General features: G+C 41.7%; 1 protein-coding gene across 1 annotated transcript; it reads right to left on the bottom strand.

Moving 5' to 3' along the window:
* Positions 1 to 8: 8 nt before the first annotated feature.
* Positions 9 to 12,431, bottom strand: LOC140365978 (3'-5' exoribonuclease HELZ2-like). The gene is made up of 19 exons (XM_072452606.1): positions 11,097 to 12,431; positions 10,181 to 10,364; positions 9,980 to 10,087; positions 9,061 to 9,575; positions 8,276 to 8,869; positions 7,358 to 8,144; positions 7,206 to 7,281; positions 3,769 to 7,126; positions 3,604 to 3,689; positions 3,415 to 3,540; positions 3,189 to 3,347; positions 2,942 to 3,083; positions 2,699 to 2,827; positions 2,423 to 2,615; positions 2,109 to 2,255; positions 1,824 to 2,033; positions 882 to 1,038; positions 598 to 765; positions 9 to 272 (listed from the first exon to the last, which is right to left on the bottom strand). The coding sequence occupies exons 1-19, from the start codon at positions 12,413 to 12,415 to the stop codon at positions 163 to 165; spliced, it is 8,568 nt and encodes a 2,855-aa protein (XP_072308707.1). The 5' UTR covers positions 12,416 to 12,431; the 3' UTR covers positions 9 to 162.
* Between the last annotated feature and the right edge of the window lie 1,058 nt (positions 12,432 to 13,489).

Raw genomic sequence — 13,489 nt, 5'->3', positions numbered from 1 at the left:
AAAATAAGTCTTATCATATATATATACTTTTTTCTTTAAAATATAACAATTATAAATACAAGACAACATATTGGTTGAATACAATGATAATTGTGCCCTTCATAGCTTTGGAATGGTTCAAACACGGTCCATATTTCCATGATTTAGCCGTCGATAAATCCCTTATATCGGACAAACTGAAATCTTGTCTGCATCCGTCACTGCGTTGTGCCTCTGGTAATGATCAAGCAGTTTTTTCCAAGATCTACTGCGACTGAGCAGCTCCATGTTTCCTGTTGCAAAAAAAGTTCACAAATTTGACCAAAATTACCCATTTTTCAATAATAAAGTTGGTGTCGAGTGATGGAATCAGGTTGTGGTTTGTATTTAGTATTTGTCAGATTAGGTTCAAATCAAATGTTTTGCTGGAATAGTTTATGAAGATATCAATGTCATAGGAAGTTATAAACCGGAACACTAAACAAAAGTGGTTTGTATTCATTGTCTGTGAGGGATAATGAGTCCTGTTCAAGAGAGAGACGTGGATTCAGTGTCAATGTCAACACGGGTGAAAACCAGCCTAGTTCTGTCTGATGCCGGTGCTGCTGTGGGTTTTACCTAAGATGCACAGTCCTTCTTTGGCTCTGGTGATGGCCACGTTGATCTGGTTAGGGTCACCAACAAAGCCCACATGTTTGGAGAGCCATGAGCCGTTTGGGTCAGGCTCGATCTTTTCACTGGGCAGTGAACACACCATTGATATGATGACATAACGCCATTCACTTCCTACAAGAGAAATCAAAGAGTTATTGAGCAATTATTAAATATAATGTTGGGCAAGATTAGTTCTTTATTCAGTACTAAAACATGACCAAAAGCAATGTTTCAAAAGTCGACTGAACCTTGGCTTTTTGTAATGGTGTTGACGTGGACTTTATGCAGTTTTTTCCCTTTCAGCGCTTCCTTAATTTCATGAACTTGAGCGTTGTAGGGCGAGAGAACTACAATTTCTTCTGGCTCAATTTTGGGTTTCGCGGTCAACTTTTGGACAATGTCCACCTAAAGTGCATAAAAAGAAAGACCAAAACGATTATCACAAAGCATTCGGTCGGTTGTAACAAAAAAACACTATAATAACCATTACATTTGTGGCTAGTCCATCCTGTGTTATATTTCCATTGATTGACAGGCAGTGTTGAAAAGATTACCGTACTGCAAATTTGTACTCAAGTGAAAGTAAAGTTACATGGCTAATAATGTATTAAATTACAAGTATAAGCAGCGCAGCTAAAATTGTATGTAAGTAAAAGCAAAAAGCAAACCTGAACAATCCTTTATTTTTTGGGAGTGTCTACAGAGCCGCGGCGCGCGGCCGAAACTGCTGCGCTATTTGACCGCGTTGTTTTAGACCGCGCCGGGTTAGGGTTAGGGTTAAGGTTAAGGTTTAAGATTAGGGTTAGGGTTAGCCATGAGGCTATGGCAGTGCTGCGGTTCCTGAAACTGCTGGGCGATTTGACCATCTAAAAATGTTAAAAATCTAAAAATGACAGTAACGCGAGTATTTGTCATTAGTTACTTCGACTGATTGACTGTTGTCACGTGAGCAAAGTAGTACATTTCATAATACCGGTAATGGCATAATCCATATGTGCAAAAGATTAGTATAATCTGTGAGCTCTACTGATTGGAAACATTTTTATCTCATTCATTATGAATCTCATCCCCTTGAAAATCATCAGCTTCAATTTCTCTTTGTGTTTTTCCTGCTGGTGCCAATATCACATAATGAGTGCTATTCTATGTCCCAGTATAACAGATTATACAGATTATAAATACCACTTTACCACTTTCTGTGTCTCTTCACGGTTCGCTTTGGAGTTTTCGTTGCCCTTTGATGTATTAACCACCTGGCGGACAGTCACTCCTTGGATGTGTCCGAATACGACAGGCATTATCTTTTGGCCCACACGCAGGACACTATTCGGCTGCTCCACTCCCGTTTTCAACTTCCCCTCGTAATATTCTTCTGACGGAAACTTGCAGATGTCCTCGTGCTAAGAGTAAGAGTCGTTATTAAAGATAATCAGATACTGAACTTGATCATAAAATACAAATCAATTCAATGTTACCATTCTGTATTGTGTGTCCAGCATTACACTCCTCTTTTCAAGTTGTGTGTAGTAACGTTCGAACAGGGACTTGGACATGCCCAGCTTCCGCACGCTATCATTTATCACAATAGGCCGCAACTGTTTGTGGTCCCCGATCAGGACAATCTGGAAGAGTAACTTGTTATTATTCATAACATCTTCACCATAAACGGGTTGTTAGGGTGATCCTTTTGTGTATTAAGCTGTATTTTGTAATCGATTACGCCAGAGAACAGAGGAACACAGAGGAAATTGGAAGAATTCAAATGTATAAAGTGCCTCCATGATGCTACCTTTTCTGGGTTGTTGGACACGAGTGGAATGAGAGCTTCTGGTTCTGTGGCCATGGCACATTCGTCGATGAGGATCTGTCGGGCACTAACTGCACGAGTCAGGCCTGGAGTGGACGACTGTGTACAAGTGCACAGGATGATGTCATGGCTCTCAAACTCATATTTCCGGCCTTTTATGAGAAGATCTTTGTATCTGAAAGAATCAATGTTACACATTGTACTCTATATATCTATTTTTTATATTTTCAAATATGATATTTGTTAAAAAAAACTTACTCTTTCACCTCGCTGGGAGTGAAGGGTGGTCCTTCTTTAATTGCATCTTTTATTCGACTATCAAATGTTAGGATTTCCCCTGAATGTGGGTTTGTAGATTGTCTAATCCGGTGATGCAGGGTGATTTTTCTTACAAATAGCAACAAGGACATACAATTAAACAGAAGTACAAATAGCAGAATAAATCCACACTTGGTTTCCATTTGCTTGCTGTTTAACTTCATGGTTGATCATTTATTGTACCTGAGACTGTCTTTGGAACGGTCAGGCCGAGTCTTTGTAGAAAACTGAAGCACACTTTCAGGGAATGGGTAGTCAAGGTTCTCCACTTGTTTACCGTAGACTCTGAGGGCCTTTAGACTGTCTCCAAACCTCAACATATACTCTGCATTTAAGCATTACATTTGACGTTACTGAATTGTACTGAATTCGAATAACTGATATTATGTGCTCAAAAGTTGAGTTGAAAAAAGAGCCTAGAGAGCTGTACCTGCCACCACATCCACGGACTTATTGGAGGGCCCGCAGTAGAGAATGACTTGCTTCTTGTCCTTGTCCTTCGAGTCTGCATTTAGTTTTCTGGGATTATTTTTGTTCATCTCTAAAAAATTGCGCACAATGTACACTCCGACAACTGTCTTCCCCGTTCCTAAGAAGCAAATATTCAAGTAGTTTAAAGCCCTGTCAAATAAAGAGTTCATAATAAATGTTCTCACCAGGGGGCCCTTGGATGAGTGTGAAGTTGTTATTCAAAGCCATATTCACTGCCTTGTGTTGACTATCATTCAGAGATGGAAGCTCTTTCAGCACCTCTCTCCGCGTTGGTATATGTCTGGACGATACTATAAAAAGCCGTGTAAATGCAGACATATCTCTTTACACAGTTAAAGACAATATGGATTTACCTTCTCTTGGAATGCGCTGTCCAAGTGCTATACTCTTAACAAGTTCACATGCGTTGGGCACATTACAGACAGCAGTTTGTTTTCGTCTGTGGAGATAAAGACAAATCAAAGTTTTATCAAATGAAGAATGAAAATTCATCTGTTTTAGTAAAAATCTTGACTTACATGTCAGGTAGTGTCTTTGGGATTAATTCAACAGTGAAAGTTGTCTCAGTGAAAATGCTGTCAGGAATATGTTCCATTGGAAGGTGATTGACACGGAAATTAACTAGATTTCCCTCTGGTGACTTTTTCTTTACTTCAAAACTGGTGGTGACACCGTGGGCCACCCATGTGAATTCTGAAGGGTCGCCTGGTTTGAAATAATCTAATAGATCATATTTTTCTAATATGTCTTTTTTTAAAGGCAGAGCTGGTTTGCGTATGCACAACAAGCACTTTGAAAAGTGGACCTCAGTCATAGCCCACTCTTCGATCCATGCTGAATGTAAGAAGAAGTTTCCTTCAAGGGAGTCCCCTGATCTTCTACTGAAGTTCACCTCTAAGTTTTCGATGATGATGCTGTCACTGTCTCTGATTGCAGAAGATGCTGATTCCATTTCACACAGAGGTTTCCAGATCTGTACATAGTCTTCAGTACTAAGGTATTGAATCTTAGACGGGTAATCTGCACATCTGGAGAAGCAGGCGACAGGGTTTTTGACATGGTCGACACAGAGCTCAAACATTGGTGTGATGCTAACCAGCTGAATGACAGGACTCAAAGAGCCTCTATGTACCTCACATGTCATTTGGACCCGGAGAATGTCCCCTAGTTTTAACACGAGGCTGATTTCTACCTCATGCTCGACCTGATCTGTAGATGGAGATGTGTTCACAGTAGTTTGTGAGGGCACATTCCCTGGTTTGGCTCTCAGTATGAGGGACTTGGCTTCATCCCACTTTTCTTCCTTTATTGCGTCAACAGTCGACTTCCAGTCGTGGAATGGAATAGCCAAACATGGACCTTGGTGACATTGTGTCAACTCCCTGTGTAACCTCTCTTTGTCAGCAGCGTAAATTCTCCTCTTCCATTTAAGTGTCACAGATCCATTGATCTTATCATGTCCTGGCTGATCATCCAGTTGTAGATTTTTATACATACATGAAATGTCTGAAAATATGTCTTTGTGAAAAGGTAAAGCCATAAAGAAAGTGTCAGAGTCTGCATCAGCCTTCACCACAAATGCAATTTTACAAATGCTTTGTTTCATGACACCCACAGCACAGGACATATTTTCAGTTTGTCTTTCATACTCTTTTGCCTTTTTTGCATTTTTGTCAAAGTCAGTGCACAAAGCACTAATCTCCGAATGGGTGAAGGGCACTTGCCTTTCCAGTATGTAGCAGTGCAGCAGTCTCTGCAGCATTAGGTCAATGTAACGTCGTATTGGAGAGGATGCCTGAGTGTAACTCTCTAGGTTGAGGGAATAGTGGCCAACGTCTGCACTCGGGTCCGACATGGAACGGATGAAATAAGCTTTATTCAAGCACTTCCTGAACTGAGTGGTGATGGGTTTAAGCTGTGAGTGGATGTCGTCAGCAGCAATTAGATCCACCATTCTGTCTATATCACCAGCTTTTGCAGCTTCCTGGATGTTAGTCCATATGTACTGGAGCACATGGAAGGAGTCATGGTTTGGATGTTGTTCCTCACAGTCAACTTTATGCCACACACTAAAAGAGACTGGTATGAGATCGGCATATTGTTTCTTGAAGTTGTCAATGTCTCCCTGAGATGGCGGTGATTGGCAACGAAGAGGCACAAAAGCTCTTGTTTCTTTAGAGCTGCTGAGTATTTCTGATACATACTTGTTGAATAACACACTGAGCTCCTCTATCATAAAATGGGCCTTTCGTTCCCCTAGAAGTTGGTCATCATCAGGCTGAGCGTACGGCCAGTTCTTCAGCCTTTCCTTCCTGCGGGCTTTAGCAAACGCAAACACTAATTTGAGGCTGTGATCAACAGGATTTTCTGACTTTTTGTTAATACGCTTTTCTGCCTCTTCATATGTCATCTGTATGTCAGATTTAATTGTTGAAAGCTCAAACTTTGGCTGCCCCAGAATTGAATTTGTTTCTTTGTCGACTTTGAACATGAGTGATACCACGCTGCGGTCTTGGCCTGGGAGAAGGCTGAAGAGTCCAGTGCTTAGCTCTCGGGGAAACATGTGAATGGTGTCTTCAGAGTTTTTATGGCAGTAATATGAAATGCAGCGTCGTTTTGCTTCCTCATCCAGTTCATCGCCCAAAGGTACAAAGCTAGCCACATCAGCAATGTGGATCCCTAAATGATAGTGTTTGTCATCAGCCTTTAGTAGTTCTACACTAATGGCATCATCCAGATCTTTGGCTCCTGGAGGGTCAACGGTGAAAGTAATTCTGCTGCTCCCGTCCTTGCTCCTGTCCTTTCTGTCCGACTTGTATGTATCCTCCAGGTCATCTCGTGCACATGTTGAGGGAGCCAGATCATATTGCTTGTGGAGAATTTGGAGGCCTTCAATCAAAGATTTCCCAATGGGCATTACATCAATAACATTGCCCAGGGGGTATGTGTAGTTTCCTTTCCATTCAATTACTTGCACCAGAAAAACATGATTCTGTCTAAACTTTTCATCAATTTTTCTGTAACTTGCAACTGTCCAGTCACCAAACTCTTGTTTCCAAACTGGGAGGAAATTACGTTTTTTCTTGTTGATGTGTATGCAGATTTTTGGAGCCGACTTCGAGATGGGTATCATCATTCGAGTAATGTAATTCTGAGGTGTGTTCCTACTTCTACTGTGATCTTCATCTTCTAGAAAACACACATGTACTCGGGCCGAGTCAGATTTCTTTGTGATGGCGATCACTTTTGCTTCTTTTATGATCACTTCATCTCCAGTGAAGGCTTTCCCAAGATGGCCTCTTCCATTTAAACGTATACGCGAATGTGGCCTTTCGGATGGGATCACATAGCCATGGCTTAAAGACTCTCTGACAAGTTTTCCATGTCTCTCAAGATGTTCATTAGGTATTTCTGAATGGTCTGAATCAGTCTTCTTATCAGATGTCTTTGACTTTTTGTGATTTTCCTGCTCATCCACATTATCAGTGATCAGTTCCTTAGTGAATTGCTGATACTCGCCTTTTAATTCTTGAAGAATTGTATCATTGAGAGTTTCGTCATCTTCAACTTCGTCTGACTTCTGAAAACGCTTGGTTTCAATTAAATCTTTTTCAAAGAAGTCTTTTGAAAAATACAGTGGGTCAACGCTGTTGCTGTGGATACAATAGTCTACATAGTCCTTCCAGATCTGAGAGCACTGTCCAAAGCAGCAGAGAGCAGCGGCATCACCAACAACTAACACCAGTGAGCGAGCCCTGGTCAGCGCTGTGTTCAGAACACGCACATCATTGAACAGCTCCAGACCAGTCAGGTGACGGGTCGTCAGAGAATCACGAGAGTGCACGGCTGATATAATGACCACTCTGAACTGCAAACCTGTGGATCAAAGAGAAAGATTATTTGAGTTGTAGAATAGCTGTAGTTTATATTTATGAGGTAAAGTATTTATGATCACCTTGAACATTTGCTAGACTGTGAACTTGAACTTTTTTAAGGCCTTTTTTTGAAAGTTCATTTCTTATTTTTTGGATCTGTGTGCCACAAATACAAATATTCTTTAGAACTGTGTATTGCATTTTTAATTGAAATGCAACTGATCATAATTACCTGAAATCCTTCAGATATGACACAAACTGAATCTAGTTCCTTGGGTCCCCAGGTTGAGGGCCAGTTTTGCAGAACATTATGGACAGCTTCAGCCACTTTGTTGGCTTCTAGGTTGTTGTACCAAGTCATACACTGTCGGTGTAAGAGACACTTTCCTCGTACATGGTGGAACCTGAGGGCATGGCCGTTTGGAGGAGGAGGAACTTGTTCAGTGCTTTTGATAACATCACCTTTACCAGTGTAGAAATGAGTAGAAACAAAGTCTACAATTTCTCTGGTAGAACGGTAGTTTTCATTTAGTATGATTCGACTCTTCTGTGCAGAGTCACATGTGTGAGTCTGATAATAGTGGAATAAGCGTGTCAGCAGAGTGTGATCTGAGCGCTTGTGATCCTCCACAGAGTAGAGCTTTGGCCCCATTTGCATATGATCTCCAGCTAAAGCCACTCGTGTGTGGGGTCCTGCAAGACCAAGAGCTGACAGAGCTTCACATTCCAACATCTGAGAGGCTTCATCAATCAGAATGTGGCTGAAGTAACCCTCTGGAAGCTTCAGGTCATGCAGCTGTCGTGCCATGGTAGCGGTGATTACGATGACATTGTGTTGATCTAGAGCTGGTTTGGTTGGTGGTAAAAACATGCTCTTGGCTTCATTGAGTAAACAGTACTTGAGGGTAATTTCATCCGTGGCAGCCAGTCCCCGGCTTGTCTTAGCTTTGATCCGAAGTGGTTTAATTTTCACTTGTGTTGTCTTGTGAAAATGGTCTCTAATATACAGATCTGCAGAACTGAAATCAAACAAAACAGGCTTTTTACAGGTTGTCCTTATATTTTCCCCTTAGTGATCTATAAGATAACACAATAGATGTTTCTGGTCCTGACCCAAAAAAGATGTTGTAGTCATAAGCTGAAGTCTTACCTATTGGTGTGAGTGCAGATGAGCACTTTGTTGTTGGGTTGCCGAGACACTTCTATGGCAGATGTGGCAAGCGTGAAGGTTTTTCCTGTCCCGAAGGGGCCATAGATGAGCAAAGGCGCGACACATTTCTCTGTTGCTCCTGTAATGAATTCTACTGCAAGGAGTTGTTTTTCATTCAACTTGTCGCACTGGATGTTGTTTACGGGAACAGTGCAGTTTTTAAGGTCTGGGAGCACATGGCGTGTATCACCAAGTGCGTCCACAGCTTTGTGCATACTGCAGAAGTGGTAACGATTGAGCTGAAACTGGATCTCTATTTCCAGCGTTGCATTGCATTTAAGTGCTAAATCTAAACAGCACCTTTTCGACAGTTGCAAATACATTATATTCTCAGTAGACTTGTCTAAAACAATGGCTTCATAGACCTTGCTGCTTTCCGCACTTGACACAGGGACGATCAGCGCTGACTGGATGCTTCGCCGGAACGCCAGGCCCTCAGGGCTATCTGCTGTGAGGCTGAAGGGAAGAGATATCTCTCCTAAAAGCTCTCTTCCATCTGTGGCCCTTACTACCATCTCTGCACACACGTTTAACCTGCAGTAAATACAATATTGTTAGTGGCATTGGTAAATTAATTCAATATCTGACTATAAGATTGTAGAGGATATTCAATTTGAGACATTCATTTTCCATTGTAAATTCCACATCATCATAGCTCATGTGTATTGGCAGTAACAGAGGTTATAGCGTATGTGTGCATAGTAAACATACAGGTTACAGCTTACCTCGACACAGCTTGGTCCTCTGCATGCTCCTCATCGTACAGAAAGTTATGCATTCGCTCTTTGTAGTTCACATGGTTCAGTTCTGTTCGGAGATTGTGGGTGGCCTTGTACTGAGAATTAACATGTGGTGGTTTGTAGCGTTTTAACAATTCCTCTTGTTCCTCGGTGCGGTTGATACAAGGTACAATCACTCTGTTTCCCATGTGCCAGCGCTCAAACTTTTGAGAGGAGCCTGCAGGGTTTTCTGACAGATCCTCATTGTCATCTGACAACGGCTGACCAACTGTCACGCTTATTTTTTTCAACAACACAGGTGTAATGTCAAAATCCAGTACAAGCCACTGCTCGTACAGGCCTGGCACATCTGAAGTGAAAGACACAGTGATTTTATAAGTGGTGTCATCAGTGCGGAAGCTGTGGCCTGCTGAGTAGATGCAAGGGTCAGAGGTGGAGTCGTCAAGGGAAAAGCATGCTCCTGGTTCCTGCTTCAGCAACGCCACATGCACAAGCTCCCTCTACACAAAATATGCAAATGATTATAGTGCACACAGCTGATGATTAATGATTAGTCTGTCAGTGCAAAGTGTGAAGAATCTAAAGGACCTTTGTGACAATAAACTTTACCAGGAGAGGCCAATATAAACTCAACATACCGGTAAACATTCATAAAGGACACACACAAAAAACATTAAAAGCACATCAATAAAATAAGTGGAAATTAGGAGGGTTTTAGTCAGTCAGGAAGGAAGTCAGTCCTCACAACTATGGTAGTATTGTGCATAGATGATTGTGATGAAACTGAGTAAACATTGTACCACAATAAAGTTACATCACACAAAGGGCTGGGTATTCACTGGCATTTGTGGTTCTGTCTACGTCCTGTTTCAAGTGTTGTTTTTGTACGTGCTAAACTTTGTACCTCTGTTTCTACTCTGAAGTTCCATTGCAACTTTGTATGAACCAGACCACAATTCAGGGTCAAATCTTCATCACAAGAGATGCTCACGTCATCAACATTTTCAGACATCTATTAGAACAATCAAAAACAAATATGGTTGGACAGTTAAAGTTATAATGCAGGTTATAACGTACTAAAAAAACTAAAAACACTGGTACTTACAATGCACGCCTCATTGCTGCTGCTTCTGTACTCCTGCAGGAGCCTTTCATTATAACTCATGAGGCCTTGAGCTTCTATGTTCTGTCTGATCTTGTCCACTTCTTCAGTGCGCATCATCCACTCCTGGAGCTCCACTTTAGAATGAGCTTTGGGGCAGCTTTTTCCATATTCACATGTCTCTGGTCTATAAAAAAAGGGATTTGGGGTAAAAACTGAAAGGAAACGTCTCAACATGATTTTTACTTATGTTGGCTTAAGTAATGTTAGAAACTGTTAACAAGGGGCCAAGCGTCTGTTCAGATGAAAAATTATAGTTAAGTCAAGAGGGAAAAACACAAGTTTTATGCCATCCATCCATCTTCTTCCGCTTGTCCGGGGTCGGGTCGCGGGGAGGGTTTTATGCATTACCAATCATTTTACTTTGACACAAAGGCCTTGACATGACCAAACTCCTTAGGATTATGAATAGTGGTCAGCTAAATGAATGCATTATAGATGCAAATACTAGTTTCTTGGATATTGGCTCATAAGAGCAGCACCCAAAAATTAAAATAGTTAAAATAGTCATTATTAGAGGTATTTGTATTTCATCTCCTCTCAGTCCAGGCCTGTTTGTTGTTTTATTTCCTTCAGTGCCTGCAGATTTTTTATTCACTTCCATAGCATTGTCTAATATAATATAAAGTGTCAGTCTCTAAAAAGCTCTATTAAAGGGCCTGCAAATGCAAATAAAAACATAATTTAATAAATCATAGAAACATTTTCAAAGGTAGTCATCTGGACAATGTTTAATAAACCTGTTGACAACCTTTGAAAGTTTCAACGATGAATCACTCATAGACGACTGAAGGATTACACTGAATTGAATATAACAGTATCAAGTAAATGAAGTTATTGATTGTGGAGTTATTCTGACCTGTCACAGAGCCAGAACTCAGCCCGTCTGGAGTGAGGAGGTGGTCGTCCTTTCCACCAGACGCTGGTGTCCTCCCGCAGTAACTGGGCATGCTCTATGGAGGCGCAGTGCTTGTAGAAGCTCTCAGCAGAGGACAGGGTGAGGAAGCAGACTTTGCAGTACATGGAGTTTTGCTGTGGAGCCTGTTGTGGCTGAAGCTGAAGGAGCAGGGAGCGAACTTTCAGGCCCTCCTGCTCAGTCCTCCACACCTGCATCTCCACCTCACTCTGAGCCGACATGCAGTGGCCAGGGTTATGCCAGCAGGGCTTGCCTTCTCTGACATGGCTGCAGAACTTGAGCAAGGCTTTTTGAGGAAGCGGTCGAATCTGATTGAGCTTTTTGCCCTGCTCTGCTGGGTGATGGACAAGAAGCGGCTTCCACGTGTGCGCTGCATCTGCTGAACAAGTCTCATTCCACTTTTTGACTACCAGCTTTGTTGGTCGATCATAAAAGCATTCTGTACATAGCTCATTGAATCGCCCAGGAAAGTGTTGTATGATGTCTTGAGCTGCCTGTTTGGGGTTCATTACACTGGCCTTAGCTATTTGTTTGATCAAGTCCTGTACCTGCATCTGATTGTTTCTGATATGATTCCACACCGCTGCCTCTTCACTGCTCCGAGCGAAGGAGCAGTCCTTTCCATCTTTTGTGCACCCGGAGCCTTCAATAAAATAGTAGCATACTTGATATTGGGCATTTTGACCACACTTTGAAGGTCGTTCTGAAACAGGCCGCCATTGATCAGAGTTCTTTTCTTTGGCTAAAAGAAGTTTTCGAGTGCAATTGTGAACAGTTGATTTGATAGCGTATGTAATTTCTTTCTCTTGAATACAGCACTGATCACACACAGCCTTCAAATCTAGAACTGCAAGGTCGAGTGACTGGGTAGGTTTGGGCCCAGCACTTCCACTCTTATGAGCAACATCATTACAGAGGATTAGGTGGTCCATATTTTGTTTCTTCTCAAAGTTCCACACAGCAGCTTCCTCCTCACTCCTGGCAAAGGTGCAGCGGTTCCTATGCTGTGAGCAGCCAGTGCCCTCCCTGAAGAACCAACAGACCTGATACACACTGGGATTAGGGAACATTGGGCGCTTGGAGACGGGCCTCCAGTGGGTTCCTCCTTTGACCCGACATAACAGCAGGCTGAGTGCACACTGGTGCTGCTTTAGGTTGCACTTGTAAGTGATTTCCTTCTCTTTCACGGAGCACTGATCACAAGCAAGTCTGAGGTCATATTGGGCCAACAGTGGCTCTAGTCGGGACGCTTCAGCAGCCATGTTAAGCAGTGGCCCTTCCAGTTGTACAAGATATTATAACAGATTAATAGGCACTGTAAATGGGTTTACCTTGACAATTAACAATAATAACACTCAAACTGGGTACGGTAGCTGATGACGTTTGGCAGATACATTGTGACATCTGTGAAAACATAAGAGACAAAACAAATAAAAGTGTTGCCAATCAATTTCTCAATCACGAACAACCAAAGTCTCTGCCACAACAAGACATATACTGGAAAAATAGCGATATACAGTGATGATGATGAGGATGATGATTATTATGAGGATGATTATTATTGTAGATATGCACAGTGCAGAAAAGTTAAATAAACTAACCGTTAAACAGCCCAATAACACACGTAACGTTATATATTCTAGATGAACAAAAACAAATATAACTCACCCCACAATGTCTTTTCTTTGTCGGAGAATGACTGGAAACAACCGTCTGATGCGACGATATAAAGGCGAGTCTAGGTTTCGTTTCCTACTTATTCCGTGAACGTCAGACGCAACCTGGCGCATGCGCACTGGAGGCAGATAGTGGCACGCGCTTGGCTGCTCTCAAGGCGTGGACTTGTTTATGTATTTATAGTTTAATGATCTTGCACTGTCCGGGACACAGATTTATCCCATCCCCATTTTTGAGTCTCTTTTTAATCGCCCCGTTTGTTTGTTAAGTGGTATTAAGCTTATATTTACTCCAAGTTTCCGGTTGGCCAAAATTATGTGAAAATCAGCTTCTCGAGAAAATGAAACCAAGAAGAACAGGTTTTGGTCAAACGGAAACATATCTTTTTATTGTAAAGGGTTGTACTTGCACATTCCAATTCACTATATTTCAGTTTCCGTTCTACTTCATGAGCCTTCTCAAATTAAGTATATTACATTCCCCACTTTCAGTTGTTCTTGAAAGAGGTGAACAATGAAATGTTAAATGTTTGGTGATATATTTAAGAAAAAGGGCAAAGCATTAGACTTGGGTGAGTATTGACATTGTAGCATATTTGGTTGAGGAAATCGGTTTTGAGAAGCCTGACCAGTTTCAGTTTGTCTGACTCATTCAAGTCT

This window comes from Eucyclogobius newberryi, unplaced genomic scaffold, assembly GCF_026437365.1.
Source record: "Eucyclogobius newberryi isolate DKJ021-1_F unplaced genomic scaffold, fEucNew1.0.hap1 SCAF_19, whole genome shotgun sequence".
Taxonomy (NCBI): domain Eukaryota; kingdom Metazoa; phylum Chordata; class Actinopteri; order Gobiiformes; family Gobiidae; genus Eucyclogobius; species Eucyclogobius newberryi.
Note: the sequence above shows the minus strand (reverse complement) of the source record. Positions and strands in the feature narration are given on the sequence as shown.

Bases quoted from the DNA above. Each gene is read 5' to 3' on its own strand.
- LOC140365978 (XM_072452606.1), bottom strand. From the start codon at position 12,415: ATGGCTGCTGAAGCGTCCCGACTAGAGCCACTGTTGGCCCAATATGAC. The intron at 8,145-8,275 runs GTAAGACTTCAG...GTTTGATTTCAG, and splicing joins ATCTGCACTCACACCAATAG to TTCTGCAGATCTGTATATTA. The intron at 7,127-7,205 runs GTGATCATAAAT...TTTGATCCACAG, and splicing joins CAGTCTAGCAAATGTTCAAG to GTTTGCAGTTCAGAGTGGTC.